This window comes from Podarcis bocagei, assembly GCF_964188305.1.
Source record: "Podarcis bocagei genome assembly, chromosome: 7".
Taxonomy (NCBI): Eukaryota; Metazoa; Chordata; class Lepidosauria; order Squamata; family Lacertidae; genus Podarcis; species Podarcis bocagei.
In genome coordinates this window covers 91,142,888-91,162,215 of record NC_138132.1, presented here as the reverse complement: position 1 = coordinate 91,162,215, position 19,328 = coordinate 91,142,888, and the positions used below count along the sequence as shown (strand labels likewise).

The 19,328-nt window shown below is 45.6% G+C and overlaps 1 protein-coding gene across 1 annotated transcript; it reads left to right on the top strand.

Moving 5' to 3' along the window:
• Positions 1-6,115: 6,115 nt before the first annotated feature.
• On the top strand, positions 6,116-18,500 carry NEURL3 (neuralized E3 ubiquitin protein ligase 3). The gene is made up of 4 exons (XM_081201028.1): positions 6,116-6,336; positions 13,475-13,975; positions 14,340-14,393; positions 16,461-18,500. Exons 1-4 carry the CDS (start codon positions 6,309-6,311, stop codon positions 16,688-16,690), a joined length of 813 nt encoding a protein of 270 aa, XP_081057154.1. The 5' UTR covers positions 6,116-6,308; the 3' UTR covers positions 16,691-18,500.
• The last annotated feature ends 828 nt before the right edge of the window (positions 18,501-19,328 follow it).

Genomic DNA, 19,328 nt, shown 5'->3' with positions numbered 1-19,328 from the left:
ACCACTGGTCCTGTTAGCTAGGGATGATGGGAGTTGTAGTCTCAAAACAGCTGGAGGGCCAAGTTTGGCCATGCCTGGTCTAGGGCTTTTGGCTGCACTTCCTTGTGTCTGGGCTGTATCCCCAACTCAAAAATATAACTTTAAAGTAAATCCTTTGAAATCTTGCTCCCTATTTACATGCAGAGACTTAGGACTAACCTGCCATTAAGACTAGTAGCAGGCCGAACCCCTGAATGTCTTAGAACTCTATGACTCTTGCAAGAGCAAGGCAGTTTATCTTGGGATGCTGCTGGGGGAGAGAACAGTCACTTTCAGACCTAAATGATGTGCCACCAACTGCATTCTTGCAGTTTTGGGGTGGCATCAATTGCCTAGTATGGGGGGGAACCATAATCACACCAATCTAATAATGTGCTGCTCTTCAAAGGTATTTGTATTGTCTGGTGCATCAGGGAGGTCCCTCTGAATCCATTGTTGAGGACCCCCCCCCCCAAGGGCTCTGGGTTGACACCTGATGAAGAATTGTTGGAACTGTCAGAGGAGGAGGTGGACGCAACAGCAATTTTAGTTGCAATCTGTGAAAATTGGGTGGGGGGGTCAGTGGGGCTGCCTTTCTCAAAAGCCATTTATTTCTGCTAAGTGCAGGTTCAGTTTCCAGTTTCCAATGAGAACTCTGGCCACTGAGAGCAAATGACTATTATCAGTTTCATTTTCTAACTAAAGAACGCTGACTGATTCACTCAGGAGAAACCAGCTGTATTCCTGGAAATGCAGTTAGAGGTGGAGAGATCCAATCCAACAGATATGGCATGAGCAGCACATGTCAGGCCAGTTTCCAAAACAAAAATTCAAAATAGCATCACTGCCTGGGGGATGAAATATATTAATAACCAGAATCACTGGCAATATATTGCCAAATCCTGTGCTGTGCCTGCTGCAATCATGCCTGTTTTCCAGGGAGGTTTCCAAGCTCTAAATCTAACTGCAGTTGGGAGACAGAAAATCAGTTTAGGCTGTAATCCTAATCCCACTAGCAAAACCCATGGAAGAAGACTTATTTGAAAGAAGGCGTTCCAAGGGCTTGGTGAAACCAGCCCCTTTCCTTCTCGCACATGGCATTTTTTTTCAGGGGAGGGGACGCCAACAGAGTTCCTTGCCAAGGGCACCTGCTTTTGCCAAGCTGGTTTTGGACAACAACTCCTGACAACCCCAGCTATATATCCAATGGTCAGGGATGATGGGAGTCATAGACCAAACCATCCAGGGGGAAAGCTGATTTAGCCCTGGTAACAGCAACAACAACAATAATTTTATTATTTATACCCTGCCCATCTGGCTGGGTTTTCCCAGCCACTCTGGCCGTTTCCCAGGAGAATAGTAAAAACGCCATCAAACATCAAAAACTTCCCTAAACAGATGTCTTCTAAAAGTCAGATAGTTTTGGTATTCTAACTGTGCTAACTTATCATAGGAGATACAAGGTTTATTTACACAGATGTACAGGCTGAGAATAAGATGGAAGGCTCACAGTATCCAACAGATCCATTGCCCCATCAGATTTATTGGAGGGTCTCCAAAGACTCAGGTTAGGATTCTGCACAGAAAGCAGGTCAGAACTCTCTCTTTCAAAACCAGTTTCAGGTCTGCCAGTCATTTTATTTTCTTCCATGCACAGACACATGGATGATATCAGCCCGGAGAGGGAAGAAAGAGTCCTTCCAAAAGGCTCTCTGGCCCTTGGCTCCTCAGGCAACAAATCCCCTGTATTTGGCCAACTCTAGTTATGTAAAGGTTCTTCCTCCCAACAAATGAGCCAGGCTAATCTTGTTCAACCAATTTGACTTCATTGGTGGTTTTGTTTTACAACCATAATCACAGGGTTGAGGGAGCTCCCCCCCCCCCAGAAAAACCCCACACTTATGTAGTCCAACACCCAATATTACATTTCTATGTAATCCACTTTGTGAGGTTCACCTAAAAACCAGAATATAAATATCTTAATAAATAACCTACACTCAACAAGTCATAAAGAGACAGTGTTCAGTTCCTAAAACGTGAACAGCTTGGATTACTGTAACATGCCCTACATGGAGCTGCCTTTCAAAAGAGCTCAGAAACTTCAACTGGCTCAAAGCTGCCGCCAGATTGCCGACTGGGGCTGGTTATAGAGAGCAGATGACTCCCTTGCTACAACCGCCCTGCACTGCTTATGTCTAGGCTACCTGACCAACCATATCCCCTCATACAAACCTGCCTGGGTTCTGAGATCTGCACGGGAGGCCCTTCTCTCAGTCTCACCCACCTCACAGGCATGTTTGGTGGGGATGCGGGAGAGGGCCTTCTCAGTGGCTGCTCCCAGACCCTGGAAATCCCTCCTGGGAAAGGCTAAATTGGCTCCCTCTTTGTTATCCATCCACCTGCAGGTAAAGTCCTTCTCATTCCAACAGGCTGTTGGGAACTGATTGCTTTTAATGAAAGGGCTGGTGCTGAGCTGTTTTTACTGTAATTATTGGTATGTTTAAAACAGTGTCTGTGTGTGTATTATAAAATTTACACATGCAAACAAACACACATACTACTAGTAATAGCACCACCACTACTACTAATAATAATAATAATAACAGGTGTATGGGTGCAGGGGAGGGGTAGTACCTTTGGATGGGGAGACATCATGCTCTTTCTCTTGCTGTTCGTCCATCTTTGGTCCCCACCCTTCACTCAGCTCTCGCCTGTGGCTCCTAGAAGCTGTCAGAGAGCAGCCACACCCCAGGAACAAGTGAGGGTCTCCAATTCTCAGTGAGTTAGAGACTTCCCCTGCGTGTGAAGACAGGCTCTGGCAGATTGAGCAGACAAGACCAATGCAAGGCCAAGAGTGGGGAGTCAAGAAGGCGGTTTCTGCCTGTGCTGTAGAGGTAACTGAGGGGCAGATGGGGCTCGTCTACCTGCGAAGGTAGCCCATCTAGGAGAAGGAAGAATCTGATCCCAAACCTCTACTGCCTTGCAGTATATCTTTGGGAGAATAAAAGTCTGAGGAATAAACTCTACACACATCCAGAGTGGAGTCCCCAAGACGGTTGGATGATGTCTTGTATGCCTCCTTCCAACAACTCCTGCACCAAACTGGTGCTAAATGTATTGCTCTGCTTTCCGTTGTACCACAAGAGCAAGGCTGAGAGGGGGGTTTGGCATCTGGGCAGCCCAGGACCACAACACACACTGCCCAGTGTTGTGCATTGCGGAAAGTCACTTCAGTGCTACTAATGTAGCAGTTTGACTTCACCCCTGGAGGCACACTCCATTGTCCCTTGAGAGAGAGAGATGCAAAGAACAACAACAGACCACTTGCATTCCTGGAAATAGCATCACCTGCACTGGGCATAGGCTGTTCAGAAATAGATAGCCTGGAGATAAGCATCTCATTGCCATATATTCTGCAATTTGCAGTGTGTAAGAGAAGCTTTTAAATTGTTGTTAGAGAGCCAGTGACTGTACTGCAGGTGGGCAGGTCACTTTACAGAGCATGCATCTACCGTGTGCGTGACTATCTTTTTGAACTCTCCCGTAACTATAAATACAGACTGTAAGTGTTACTGCATGTCTCTGAGATGTTGCTATTTCACGTAAAGAGAAGCAACCAGACTCATTGGAAATTGCACAACAGATGTAAAGAAACAGAAACTGTTATAGTTGTCTGGTGAGCACACACGAATCTAATGTATAACCACCAAGAGGCACCACTAGATTCTAAAAGGACTTGGGGCACAGTGTGCATTTGCTAACATATGTATCTTTAAATTACAAGTATTTATCTGTCAGCCAATTAATGTGATAGGTGGTTAGGGACTCAGCACTCTGTATGCACTTTGTAAGCAAAGTGTGTGAAGAAGCTTTGGCCCTTCAGTGGTTGTTGGACCATGTTTCCCAGCATCCTCAGCCATTAGTCATGGGACCCAATAACATCTGGAGGATCAAAGGTTAGCCACCTCTGGCCTAAAGCAACATGTAGGAATAGGGATGGGGTGGGCAGAGTCAATTCACTTCACATTTCAATGTGAACCTACCAAATTCACAGTTTCCAAAACAGTCTTCCTTCACGCAGCACAGAGTTGAACTGTGGAACACCCTCCCACAGGAGGCAGTAATGCCACCAACTCAAATGGCTTTAAAAGAGGATTAAGCAAATTTTTGGAGAGAGGGCTATTAATGGCTACTAGCCACCAATGGCTGCACTCTGACTCCATTGCGGGAAGCAGTAGGCCTCTGAATTCCAGTTGCTGGACATCACAGGGGCTCCTGTGCTCCCATGGGCATCAGGTTGGCCACTGCAAGAACAGAATGCTGGACCAATACAATACAATACAATACAGTGGTACCTTGGTTTACGAACTTAATTCGTTCCGGAAGTCCATTCTTAAACCAAGGCGTGCTTTCCCATAGAAAGTAATGGAAAATGGATTAATCCGTTCCAGACGATGAAAAACAACCCCTGAAACAGCAATTTAATATGAATTTTACCATCTAATGAGACCATTGATCCATAAAATGAAGGCAATAATCAATGTACTGTACTATAAAATAAAAAATACAGTAGATGACACAAATTAAAATTATTGTTTTTTCTTACATGCACTGATGATAGTCATTGTTTGGATGGGGGGCTTTTATCCATTTCTGCAGTCACACAATCAATCAACCAGTAGCAAAACTGGGTCCATGGGGTCACGAAGAGTCGAACACGACTAAACAACAACAAGTGTTGCATGGGTGCTCGGGACTCAACAGCCGACAGACTCAACAGGAAGCCTCTGATTAGCAGCAGGGGATTCAATTTAGAAATGGAACACACTTAACAGGAAGCTTCGAAGGCAAAGTTCACAAACCAAAACACCTTCTTCCGGGTTTGCAGCATTCTTATTCCAAGTTGTTCATAAACTAAGCTGGGTTACACCAGCCACTCTGGGTGGCTTCCAACACAGATAAAAACATAATAAAACATAAAACATTAATAGCAAGAATCTGATCCAATATAAAAAAGTCACAATAACTTTAAAATAAACATCTTAAAGGACTATTCAATAATCCATTAGAATCCAATAGTAAAGAGTAGAATGAAAAGTCATAATAATGAAACAGTTTACACTTATCAATTACAATAAAGAATTAAAGAATCAATTACAACCAAAAAATATGCAAAACCATATAAAAGGATGAAATTGAGAAACTAGGACACACATATTATAAAATTATTTCTTTTGTATATCCCTAGAGGGGTCCCTGCTCTGACCCAGAGGGCTCTATGTAGTGTCCTTATGCGCCTTTAGTACATGAGCCCAGCCAGGCCTGTGCAGGGAGGGCAGCCGGATACACTGGCCCCAGACCTCGCTCGGAGTGCTAAGCTGGCCAGGGGCCCCAGGGACCGGTCAGAATTGGCTGTCCTGCCCCAGGCCTCCCAGCTGACCAGGGACTCCTGCCATAGGTCTCAGGTAAGCTCTGCATGGGCCAACATGTAACAAAACAAAGCCATCTTTTCAAAATCATGTCTTCAATTTTTTCAATGCAGTTCTGCAGCCAAGTAACGTGTACACAAATGCAAATACAATGGTAAAGAGAACATAAAAACACCTGTATTGAGAAGAGATAACATGCATAAGTGCATTTTATATGGGGAAATTGCTTTCAAAAATGTATATATTTGTGAAAATTGCATAGAAACGTGTTCTGCACAGAAGCATATTTAGAGAAATTTGCACTAAAATGCTGATGAATTGTCATAAAGACTTCTTTTTAAAAAAACCTTATGTGGAAATGTGGAGAACTGAATTTCATACTGGAAAAATGAGAAACTAAGAGAAACCGAAATTGTCATATTTGCCCACAGCTTTATACGAATGCTAAGTAATATTAAGATTTGACAATGGAAGCTAGCAAGTACACTGAAACAGTGCAAAGTAAATGGATTGGGTCAACAGGAAAGAGGAAAGGGTGGAGTCTTGCTAGCTTGGGCTGGAAGCCAGGACTCTGAAGTCAGGGATGTGGTCCTGGAGGTGTGGCCCTGGCTCAAGTTACGTCCGCACACACAATATACTGGAAATCCCCCTAGCACAAAACAAAGTGCATCTTGTGATAATGTGAAGGGAAACCGCACACAAGCCCCACACTTCCATGATTAATGTTTAACTCCCGGGAGTGCCCCAGGCAGCTCAGTAAGAACAGCTCGCGTCCCTGGCATGGCAACATAAACTCCAGCCCATCACCCAGCGAGCAGCACCAAAGTCTTCAGCCTGAGGAACAGCAGCCTCCTGGCAGTGATGGGTGCCTGCCTTCGCCCCTTGGAGGGTAAGAACTGGCTGGGGGTTTTGAGGACGGGCCCTGGGTGAAAATGCAAAGGTGCTTCTGGTGGTCAAGGTCCCCTGCGCTGCAGAGTCAGGTGATGGAGGACCCATCAGGTCCGGGACTGGTTTCACAGGGAGCATAACTGAAGAACTCTCCCGCAGCCCTTGCTGCTCATTATGCTCAAAGGCTATGGCTGAGGTCAGGATCTGTGTCAGGGAAGAGCTCTGGAAAATGTTTTCCTTTCCAGGGCGCAGTTCTAAGGAAAATGTTCAAAAGAACAAGTGTGCCTCTGAATGTACGCATCACTGTGTGCATCTCCCTCAGCACTGAGGAATTAATGTATGGAATTCACTGCCACAAGATGTGGTGGCAGCCACTGAACTAGTGTTTTTTTAAAAAAATGATGTTGGTTTATATATATTAGCAACTATGCCTTAATATTTTGTAATATTTTGTTTAAATTGTCTGTTGTTGCTTCAGTTTTCTGTACACTGCTTAGAGATCATTTAAATATATTAAGTGGTAAAGGAATTAAATAATCAATCAATCAATCATGTGTACTCCATTATGTAAAGACATCTGAGCTGGCTGCTCCAAGCCCTTTTTGCAAATTTTCACCACTTTGAAACTAACCTAAGTTTTGCTGCCTGTGATTTCTTAATGCTGTATGGAAAAGCACATGAAACTGACCTTTGAAGAGTTTGTAAATAAGCCATTTTAAACTTACCAAATGTCTGGTCTTTTTCTATGTTAAGTCGCAGAGGGAACTTGGGAAGGAATATTTTAAAGGTCTAACAGCTTATATTTCCATGCCTTACTTTGCTGCAGGTTTTGTGTCTACTGGGGTTCTCTCACCCTGAAACCTGAATCTTGGCATCCAGTGAAATTTTTTATACATCATTTTTCCTCTCTCAATCAACATATATTAAATGTTTATGGGGATGGTGTGTGGGTGGTTTTGGAGGTTGTTGTATGATAAAAATTCTCCAAAAGTCAATAGTGAACAAAGCATGCCATTCATTGCTCCTCTGCCAAAATCTCTACTTTGAATGGTCTCCAAGACCACATTTATTTTCTCACTGAAACTCGCGATAAGAACTTAATCATGAATGTTCTTTGAGTCTAGTGCAGCAGAGTGTTCTTCTAATGGACAGCAGGGGCTTTGAGCTAGGAAGCCTCTTGTTTGGACCTTCCTTTAGGCATATCATGTGGGTTCTTGGTGGCCCCAGCAGGATGCGCCCCAGCAAGACCCCCCACTGGGCACCAGCACTACAGCCTTTTCCCAGGCATTTTATGGCACGTGATTGGCTGTTTCTTATTCACCACCAATTTATGGTTCGTTTTGGTTAACTAATTATAGTGTTAACTTTGCTAATTTTTACGGGGCACAGTGATTTAAGGAAAAGATGAATAAATTGGTGCTTTGGGCTTTAAAAACCTCCTGGTAGTGTGCTATATGGGAGATTATATGCATGAGTTGGATACAGAATGAGCTGTTGTTTAAGATTGTTGGTAAAGGGATATTTTGTACATGAAGAGGATACAGATATCTACTTTGGGCTTTTATATGTGCTTGCTGTCAGTTTCTGAGGTTGCAAGAGACACCATAGCTGACAGCAGCCTCTAAGAAGCTTTCACCTCTGGCCAAAGTCGCTAAGTGTCCACCTCAGCCAAATTCACTCACATCCCAGCCCAACTACTGGGTGTAATCTACCTCTGACTCCCAAAGCTCCTCGGGTTAGACTTCTGGCTGCTTGGACAGTTCAGTTGATTTTAGAAACCTGCTTGCATAAGCTGTTCTGGTAGGCCCTCCTTAGATAGGGAGCCACTGGCTCCCTTCTGATCTTCACCAGCAAGACCTTAACCCACTAAGGATGAATTTGCTTAATACTCAGGTCTCATCTATCCATTTTCACCCCAGTTTTCTGTGGTCTCCCAACAGTTAACTCCCAACTGACATTTCCAACTGGCAGCCAAACAGAGTCCATTGTTTCACAGACCAATAAAGATGAATTTTCTTAACCAAGCCTCCTATAAATATTAAAAAAGCAATAATCTCCTCTCCCCACCTGTGAAACAGGCCTGCAACCCAGTAATAGCACAAGGTCTCAAACTTTTACATTTTCACCCAGACCAAGTAATGCCCCAGAAATCTTTTCCAAACCACGAAGCATAGACAGAGTGACGCGCACACAGCATTTCCTCAGAGAGCACAAGGTGGCTCCCACTCGCCCTCTCCATTTCCCCCTCCAAACGCTCCTGTGAGGCAGATTGGCCTGAGAGATAGTGCCTGGGCCAAATTCATCCAGCTTGCTTCATGATTAAGTGGGAATTTGAACCCTGCTCAACTTTTAGTTTTCTTTTAAAGAAATATTTTTACCAGATCCACTCTGGCTCTCCAAGATGATAACAAGCGAGTTTACCGCACATGTCAATAAAACATAACTGTGTTAATTTATTCACAGACCACTGGCCACATATAACAATCTAATGAATGTCAAACACCTAAAGAGAAAGAGTCAGAAAACAATTATAGATTGTCTAAGGAAAAGGCAATATGCAGAAATATTTTTCTTCAAGGTTCAGGATTTCTCCTTCTGTCCCTCTGCCCCTGTCATTTCAGGGCACCCAGTGACCCCTCTCAGAACAATAAAGGATTGTGGCCATGATGTTCTGATAACAGTAACCGCCAAATGACATCTGGGATCAGGGAATGAAAGAGAAGCTGTTTTCTTCGTAAACTATAGCCCATTTTCACATACAGTTAGCTCAAAAGCAAACCACCCTCGTGAAGGTGGTTAGGCAGAGCAATGGTGACAGGACCAATGAAACTTCACTCTAAATTGGCTGAATGGATTTATGTGTGAGGAGGCAAGCACAGGCGCATCAGATGAGGCCAGGTGATCATGAAATGGACTTTATGCCTACATGATTTTAAGGGTATACAAAGTTCAGGGCCTTTTTTCAGCCGGAACGTGCCAGAACTCAGTCTCGGCACCTCTCAGGTGGGCGCCATTGCCATTATAAAGGAACAAGGGAGGTGTTCATAGTGAGTTCCAGCACCTCTTTTTCTTAAAGAAAATAGCACTGACAAAGTTGATATCTAAGCTTGGAGCTTATTTAGCTATACAACATATTTCTGTACCACGACAGGCGGCAGGAGTTCAGCTGGGAGCCAGTTGTAGGGGTCCCTGGTTGTGCCCCTCTCAGGATTTTGCACCCAGGGCCACCGCCCCCCCCCCCAGCTACGCCACTTGCACACAGTTTACCAATGCCTGTGAATTAAATGCATTAGCCTGAGATATTTGGAGTCCAGTTGTCCTATAGTAGCATATAATTGATCAACTTTTGTACTTGATATATTTTGGCATAGCTGAATCCAGTTTAACAAACTGGAGTATTTATGTTCTATATATACCTGATGTAAAACTTCAGCATCTATAGGCAGCGGCGTAGCGTGGGTTATCAGCACCCGGGGCAAGGCAAGTAATTTGCGCCCCCTAACCCGGGGCAAGGCAAGTACAGTAATTTACTCTCCCAAGCAGCAGCAGCGAGGCTTCTCTTTCCCCCGCGCTCTCCTGGAGCTGCCTCTTTTCTTTCCTTTTTTCCCTTTCTCCAAGGCTTTTCGCTTTCTCTCCTTAATTGATTCCTCCTCCACACCGCAGCGTTTCCTGGCTGCTTCCCCCCCCCCCTCTCTCCTCCTCGCTCTGCTTGCCTTGCCCTGCCTGAGGGCGCCCTGAGGAGACTCCGCTCTCCTTTTTGACCAGGCGAGGTGGAAAAGTCTCTTCCGGTCCCCTCGCCAGACTCCCTGCTCAGCTTGGCTCACTACCCAGGCGGTCAGTGGAGAGAGAGCCGCAATTACCATAAAGCTCCTCTCCCTCCGCTTCGCCAAGCTGTCAAAGCCCGGCAACAGCGGCAACGGCAGCAGCAGGCGCAGTCAGACCCCCGCCAGCCAGCCAGCCCGCCCGCCCGCCTGCCCGGCTTCCTCTCCTTTTTTTGCCTGCGGCAGAAGGCTTCGTTCTCCCCCTTCCGCGACCTCCTCGCCAAGCCGAGCGAGCGCGGGCTCCCTAACCCGTGGATTTTAGTAGGGGCAGAGAGCTGCTAGTGCGAGCGCGCCCCCCCGCCCATGTTGCGCCCGGTGCGGCCGGCCCCCCTGGCACCCCCCACGCTACGCCACTGTCTATAGGGAAGTTATTTTTGCAAATGATATTTCTAGTTGCTTAAACAAAAAACCACAAACCTGCCTATGGTTCAGTCATTAGAAGAACTGTTGCCTCTTGTAGACGGAGGGGTTTCAGTTTCGTATGCAGGAGATGTTACTACAGCATGATAAATGGAAAGCAAACCCAACCAGGATGTGCTTGTGGCCTCTGCACAGCTTGTGCTGCCGGTAGTGACACCTAAGTAGTGGTGGTCTCATATTTTGCGGGATCTTGAGCCACATGCTCAGCCTGCTTCTTTGCGGTAGAGAAAGTCAGAGCAGAACATGGATGTCATTATTAAAAGCACAGTGTCTACGTAGCATTGGGCACAGAATTCTGCTTCCTGAGAATCCTGCCATGATGACTGTGGAGATGAGCGGCGCTTCCCAGAATTCCTGTTAATGACGCCATGAGACCTTTTGCAAGGAAAGTACATGCTAAACTGTAGCATGCACCCGTATAATTTTATTAATCATGGTGTCTCTTATTGTTAAGTTGTGGGTGAACATATCAGACGACACAGCGATTCTTCAAACAGCTCTTGTTTATTCACAGGCCAGAACAGAACTGAACTGAAGGGTTCAGCCAACCTGCTTATATAGAGCTCCACTAGAACGCAACAGTAGATAGATAGATAGATAGATAATACTTTATTCGGCTATAAGCCCACAAGGTAAAACAAATCAATAGATAAAAATCAATAGATAAAATCAATAGCATTTTACAATCTAAAATATCAACTAAAATATTTCAACGCATAATCTCTAGATGTACCGTGTTATGGCCTTGAAGATAAAGATGGTGCATAGAGTTTACTGAATTTTTAATAGTCATGCAGCATTCCATGAAGTCTTTTATATGACAGAACTGAGATCAGGAATCTAGCAACCTGTAAAGTTCTATAAGAGTCAATGTCCTGGAGTAGATAAGCTAGATGTAATTCAGGTGGTTTAGCAGCAATTTCCAGAATGACTGAACTCAGGATCCTTGATCGGGGAACATTGTATAAGGGGCAATTAAACAAGATATGATAAAGGGATTCTATCGATTTGTTGTCACATGCGCACAAAACAGAGATTTTACCGTTAGAAAATCTATTGCTCAGCACATTTGAGGGGAACACATTAAATCTAGCTCTAACAAATGCGAATCTATGCGACGCAGCCGATAAAGTAGACCGATATCGAGGTATCTGGGACATAGATGTAATGCCCTGATATATCGGGGAACATGTACCTCCACCTGTGGTAAGATTTTGTTGCAAATCTACCTCCTCCAGTCTTTGTTTGATGACCTTTTTAGCTGTAATTAGATCTAAATTAAGTATATCGGAAGGAGAGATTCCATAAGACAACAGTTTGGAATGGATTTTTGTTGCCCATGGGCTGGTGAATTCATCTCTCCAAAGGCACTGAATAAGATGGTAGTTTGGCAATTTATGCCAAAGGGACAGCCAATAATTAAAGGCATGTCTCCACATCAGAATCTCAAGGGAGAGGGTCTTAAGTTCTAAGCGAATGGCAGAGTTGCTTACACAGGAGGGTAGTTTCAAAAGGCGTCTTAGAAAAAGATTTTGCAATGTCACCAGAGGCAAGAGGTTTACAAAGGGACCACATAGGCCATAGTTGCAACCACTTTTGCACTATAAACTTTTAAGGCGGATGGAACATGCATAGCCCCCTCAGTAAAGAAGAAGCGTAGTAGAGCGTAGATAAGGGCTTTCACCTTGTTTTGTAAATATGTGATATGCGCTTTCCATCCCATATTATACTGGAAGTAAATTCCTAGATATTGAAATTTGTAAACTTGTTCAATTGGCTTCCCCTTAAGTTCCCATCTATACAGTTTACGACTCCTGGAAAAAATTAGGACTTTAGATTTGGAATGGTTAATAGTAAGTAAATTTGTTTGGCAATATGATGCAAAAATCTTAAGGGCCCTCCTCAAACCGATTCGAGAATAAGAGAGGATCACCGCATCGTCAGCGTACAATAATAAGGGGCAGCTATAGTCTGCAAGCCTGGGTGCATGAATAGAGGTTTGGGCCTCAACTAGGGGCGTCCTCATGTCACTAATATAAAGGTTAAAAAGATAGGGGGCAAGGATACACCCTTGTCGTACCCCCTTGTTTATTGGAACTGAGTTTGTGAGATCGCCCTCAGGTGTTAACCTCACCCTAGCGGCCGTCCCTTCATGTAATTTAATCAATAGCCACAACAGCCTTTTTTCTATGCCCCACTTTGCCACTTTTTCCCATAACAGCTCTCTAGAGATACTGTCAAAAGCCGCCTTCAGGTCTATAAAAGCGGCACTTAGAAGACCATGAGTAGGGGAAGAACGCAACAGTAACCATTTTCTGTAACTATCCAATCACTGAACGTCACTTTCGATCCCTTATTTGCATATTTGGACCCAGTGGCGTAGCGTGGGGGGCCAGCCGCACCGGGCGCAACATTGGGGGGGGGCACGCTCACACTCGCAGCTCTCTGCCCCTACCTGGCTCACTCACTCACTCTCACTGCAGTGCTGGCTGTGTGAATCCAATCGGAGCCGCTGGGTCGCCGCCCACTGTGGAGGGGGTGGGTGCCAGGCGTGCGGTGCGGAGAGAGAGCGAGGGACAATCTGGGGGAGGGACAGTGCAGCGGCTGCCCAGCGCAGCGCTGAGCGCAGGAGAGAACCACACCAGCTCAGCCCAGGCAGCAGCAAGAAGCTGGCAGCGGCGGCAGGTTAGGGGTTAGGGGGCGCAAATTACTTGCCTTGCCCCGGGTTAGGGGGCGCAAATTACTTACCTTGCCCCGGGTTAGGGGGCGCAAATTACCTGCCTTGCCCCGGGTGCTGACAACCCACGCTACGCCGGTGTTTGGACCAGAACTATCTACACTATCCCCCTGCTGGCCCAGGGTGAGAACTTCAGTACATAACACTTATGTCTCCCACAGGTCCAGATGTCACAAGCCAGCCTCCCAGTGATCCCCTCTTTTTCCACCCTTACCTCAAAGGCTCCCAGGTCATCATGGACGAGTCCCACTGCATAGCAAGCAGAGCAGCCACATTCTGCAACGGCATTGTCTTCTCCAGCCGGCCTATTGAACTTTATGAGAAGGTGACTTTGAAAATCTTAAAGGCAGAGAGCAGGTGGTGTGGAGGCCTAAGGGTGGGCTTCACTTGGGAGGATCCGTCCCTCGTTGAGCCCAGTGTGCTGCCTCCGTATTCTTGCCCAGACCTGGTAAAGCAAGGGAAGTGTCGTGCAGCTGTCGTACCAGAAGAATATGAAGCAGAAGGCACCATTGTCAGCTTCTGGGTGGACAACCAAGGTTCTGTTTTCTGCAGCACCAATGAGAAGTCAGAAGGTTTCCTGGTGGCAGATGGCGTCTTGGTCACAAGGCCTCTCTGGGCTGTTGTGGACATCTATGGAAGGACCAAGGCAGTCCAGCTTTTGGGTAAGCAACTGAAGCATCTAAACTCAGGGGTGGGGGAATCTTGTTCAGCATGAGGGCCACATTCCCTCACAGGCAGCCTTCTGGGGACCACAGGCTGGTAATGAGTTGGACCAGAAGCAAAAAGTGGGTGGGGTAATAGTTGTGACTGTTTCTATGCAGCAGCCTACATCTCCGCCATACAAAAGGTCAAGATTTCTCTACCCACCCTTCTCTCCACCCATTATCGCTGTTCAAATCTGCTTTCCAGCTGGGGAAAGCCCTTGAGCACAGTGTGTGGTGTGGCCTGGCAAGAAGGCAGGGCTGTTGATGGGTAAAGGCTGCACTTGAGTGACAGCATCCTAAAGTCTCTCTCGTTCCCGTCCAGGTCCCTCCAGCCTACCAACCAACGCTGATGGGCTCAGCCTTCTTCAACAGAGTGGTGAGTATCTGGAAAAGCTGTGAGTTGCCCTCAGTTTCCTCTCATTATTTTCTTTTAGCCCAGGAAACCATCCCAGAAACAAGCTCTCCCAGGGCACTTCACCACCCAGTGCAAATTTCGCTTTTATTGTTTTGTTTGTTTTGAAAAAAACTGGCTTCAATGGAGCTGTAATTTTGTATTTTATACTTTGTATTTTGTCTTATTGGTCCACTGACCATTAAACATCTAACTGACAAAATAGATACAACAAAAAGACACCATACATTTTTGTTTTTCTCTCACAAGGGCACAGACCCTGCAGAGGCCACCTTTGGAACTCCCCATCACAGTGGTTTTCAACCTTTTTGAGTCCACAGCTCCCTTAACCAACCATATTCTTTCTGCGGCTCCGCTGTGGAAGCCACTTCCACTGGGGCTCCGTTACAGGGTGTGCATAAGTGGGAATTTTCCCATTCCGCCCTGTCCCTTGTCAGCGCCCTTTTTGTCGTCCTTGTAAGTGGGAGCGCACTGCTCTGCAGGGCCAAGCTGATGCACTCCATGTGCCAGCCACAGCCTACCTTCCCCCAAATCAGCGCACACATGGTGTGGTGGGGAGTGGAGAGGGAAAATGAGATTAAGATCCAAAGTAGAAATACTATGTTATTGCAGGGAAGGAATAACACACATGCAGACATGGTCCTTCCCTGACACATTCTCCCTGTCCCCATAAAGCTGGGTGACTGTTAAAGATCAGGGAGGTTGGCTGGGGGGAGAGGTGGAGAAGAAGAGGGGGGGCAGGATGTTGGGGGAAGCAGGACAGGGAAACACAGAAGACACTCCTCACTTTCAGGGTTATTTTTGAATCCCTCCTTACAGAGCACACACGTGTCTAGGAACACAAACCATAATGCTACTTTGCTATTTTCTTGCATTTTTCAAGCCCTCTGTGTAAAACTAATGAACTGTTAGTTATTAAGCCGGGAAGGGTTTTTGTTTGTCCGTGTGGGGGGGGGGAGATATTAAGAAAAAGTGTTTCCCCACTTTCTTACTGCTGTCTTATTTTGGGAAGAAAATGGGCTGCAAGTTAAAGCTGTCTGCTCCTCTGAATGTTCCTCAGAGAAAGGCAGAGAGATATAGACTGCAAGCTAATGAAGGGGTGGTCCCTCAGGGCTCCCCTCAACATTTCTCAAGTCCCCCCAGGGTGCCACAGCACACTGGTTAAAAACCAGTGCTCAATCATATAAAGACATTGGGATGAGCCAACTACAGGTGGAGGATAAATTCTGTTCAGTTCACAGTTTATTGTAAATCTACACAATTCACACTTCCTGAAACAACAGGGGAGTCAGTGCAAAACTACCCTTCAAAATTTGTGCAGGTCTCCAACCTCCAAAAAAGTGTTTAAAATGCACAAGCCACTCACCAACCCCCACCAGCTCCCCCTGGACTCACTCACTCCAGTCCAGTAGCTGAATCAGGAACAAATTAATTATTATTAATAAATGCAGCTGAAAACAAGATAGCAGTGTGGACAGTGCGTGCAAGCGAGGCAAAGTACTGTCAAAACTTTGTTTCTCTAGCAACATTCCCTCCATCCTCAGAGAACACAAATAGCATGTGATAAGTCCAAAGGCTACTGCTGCTTCCCCACCTGGCTAGGCTAGGCTCCTTGTGCACAAAAAGAGGCTCCCATGGACATGTGCAGAGTGCCATTCCCTCCCCCATTGGGTAAAGGGTGGTCAGTGGCGGGAGAGCCAGGCAGGCAGAGCAGGGGCTCAGGCAGAGCTTGTTCTTCTGCTCATTTCTGGCTGCTGTCATTCTGGTCACCCCCTACTGGTGCTCATCTAGTACAGAGAGAAAAGCTGGTGAGTTCTCAGGACTCATTATTATTTTTTAAAAATTGCAAACTGATGTGGAAACATGACAAACTGAAGCTAAGCTTGCGAAACCAAAATTGACCGACTTGTCCATATTAAAGCCTGCTCATCCCCCCCCCCCCTTTGTGGTTAAATAGCATAAGTAGGAAGAAGAGTGTGCTGAAGAAGTATTTCTATGTTTCTTATTCCGTGTCTTTTGTATGAAATACAGCGTCCACCTGTGGGGATTTCCATGCCTTTCCTGAGGAATGTGCTGTATGCTTCGGGCAAAAAGCCAACACGATGATGCTTCCTTGCTCTCATGCCAACTTCTGCTCCCACTGCTCCCTGAAAATTTTCCATACCACCAGTCGCTGCCCATTGTGCCGGCAGGAAGTGAAGAAAATTATTCCCATCTCTGTTTTGGCAGAAGGAGAGAGCCCAGAAGTCTGGCCGGAATAAGCAAGGAATAGCCAGCCCCTGTGGTGACAAAAGTATGCACTATCAAAGCTCCTGAAATATTTCAAATCTTGATGGGAACCCGCCGAGGTGGAGAAGACAAAGGCTGACTTTAAAGAGAGATGCACAACGAAGAGATCACTGTGGCAGAAAAGATGGGCTGCTGAGATCTTTCTCAATCTCCATGGCCCGAGAGGGAGGTGTATAAAAAGGACTCTCCATAATAAGACACTTCTGCCTTTAAAAAGCAGAGAACCATGGTGCTAGATTTAGAACAGTGACATCTAAATTCAACAGTAGGACTGAAGCATGTTAAGGAGAAAGTGAGGGATCAAGCAGATGCTGAAAATATCCAAAGTGAGAGTGGAGACTGTGCTGGGAGCAAAGTGAAGAATACCCTTTATTAGCCACCCATTTCAGCAGTAATTTTCTCTCCCAAGCAGTATCAGTGTTACAGTTTAACCAAGGCCATTGTAAACTGCTTTTCATGCACACCTTAATCTTATCTCACAGCCATTCAAAAAGTGTTTGTCTTTTAGGCTGTTAGATAGGAACAAGCAGATGGCAGGTAAACCAAGGCAGGTGCAAAGTTTATGTCTGTTGAGAGAGAGATTCTCCAAACAGGGCAAAATGGATGGAGTCTTCAAGGAGCAGGAGAAACACAACTCTATCATGAACTGAACAGATGATAGGAGTCAAAAGTGTTGGGAAGCTGGTTAGGAGATTCCAAAAGGGGCAGGCTCACATGGGCAGTAGGAGGAGCATAAAGCAGCCTTCTGCCCTCCAGATGTTTTGTAGTGCAATGCCCATCAAGCCAAGGGGTGGCTGGGGCTGGTGAGGCTGTAGAGTTGTCTGGAGGGCACCCAGTTGGAGAAGCCTTGCAGAATCCATTATATCAGCAGAGGAACAGGAAGCCCTGAGAAGCCTGCTGTCTTTCCTGCTGTTTCGTGGAATGGGAAATTCCCTTTCCAGAAAGAGGCCCAAGACCTCATCATTCGAGTAGGAAACACAGGGGTGATTCTGTTGTGCTTTATTCATTTGAGATCAGTCTACCCGTTTTGCCCCAGGAGAGACCATGAAAATAGCAATGATAATTCACCTTGTTGAGAGGAAAGGGGGTGGGAGCAGGGATGAGAGAACCACATGGACAATGACTGTGGCTACAGGTTTCCAGGTTTTTTTCTGGCCCTGCTCTTGTGCCTTTAACAAGTCTGAAATGCAGAAAACCAGCAGGTTAAGCTTTTTCTTATTGATAAAAGAAATGATGGGCCAAACGTCATTTGCTAAATTTCTGTCAGCCTACTTTTAAAGATAGGTATAGAACAAAGTCACCTCGCCACCTTTTGTTTCTTGTTCTTTTAAGCCTTGCGTTCAGTGACAAGCCTAGGTAGGTGCCATCTTTTTAAACTATTAGTTTTGTCATCCAACTCTGTCCTTGAGACAAGACATTAGGCCAACCAAAAGGTCACTAAATCCTGAAAACCCAGAAGCTTGCACAGGAACTCTTCATGGGGCCAGATGGGAGTGGTGGAGGGGAGAGTCCCGAGAGGCTGAAGAGAGAAAACTTTGTTGGCCAACGGTGAGGCTGTGAAGCCTGCAAAGCAGGGGAAGGTAGCACGTTCCAGTGAGGCAGCTTGAGTGACCAGGCAGGTATCAGACAATAACTAACAATGCTTGATTACCTATCTGCAAATACAAGAACTGCTCCATATCCAGGGCTGTCTGCATCTGTTAGCTGCTATTATTCCGCAGGTACTACTGGTTTTCATCATTCCACTTTATGTATTTGTTTTTATATATTTTTCTATGCCTTTGTAAACTTATTTTCCTTTATATAATAAAAACATTTTCTATAAAATTATGTGCATTTCTTTTGTTGTAGGTTGGTTCAACTGTGTGGGGAATAGTCTCATATTTATAGGCACAGGGGTTTTGTGCCAATCCAATTCAAAAATACATTCTGTACTGTACCGATTTAAAGAAACTAACAGAAAGAAGAGTCTCATGCAGCACAACCAAAAGGTCTCTGTCATCCAGCCTTCTTTCCCACTTATGCCCAGATGTTTTGGGGAAGCCCCTAAGCTGGGCATAAAGACACGTATGTAGTAATTAACTTACGCCTTGTGGAAAGAATGTAGTAACTGGCTTAACATCCTGCTCATCAATTTTAAGTGAACCAGAGAAGTGTGTGTATGTGTGTGTGTGGGGGGGGGTTAATCCACACCCCCTTTCTCTTTGTTTTGTTACCGGAAAATCCGAGGGCTCACTTGGACAAATGAAGGCACCGACTAGAGCAATCAGAGCAAAACAGCAGCCAGTAGGCTCGGTCTTTATTAAAGAAAAGACTGTCGCGACAGGACTCCCACCGCCCACGAGGTGAAGCAAGATGGAAGCCCCGAACAAAGGGCGACCCCAACTTTTATTAGTTACTAATCCCCCAAGTTACACCCTCAGAATTTCATCACATTTACATCATGATTACATTAAAAATAGGAGGAGCAGGGGTGGGGTTACACAGGTAATCCGAGTGTCCAGACACCTGGCCGGAATCTCACTCCCCCTCCCCTTATGAGTCATGTTTAAAAACAAAGAAGAAGGGTGAAGTTTCCTGCCCCCTGAGGGGAATCCAGTTAAAGTTCTT

Coding starts and splice junctions, on each gene's coding strand:
- NEURL3 (XM_081201028.1), top strand. CDS start 6,309: ATGGGTGCCTGCCTTCGCCCCTTGGAGG. Junction 6,337..13,474: donor CTGCCTTCGCCCCTTGGAGG/GTAAGAACTGGC, acceptor TGTCTCCCACAG/GTCCAGATGTCACAAGCCAG. Junction 13,976..14,339: donor CAAGGCAGTCCAGCTTTTGG/GTAAGCAACTGA, acceptor GTTCCCGTCCAG/GTCCCTCCAGCCTACCAACC.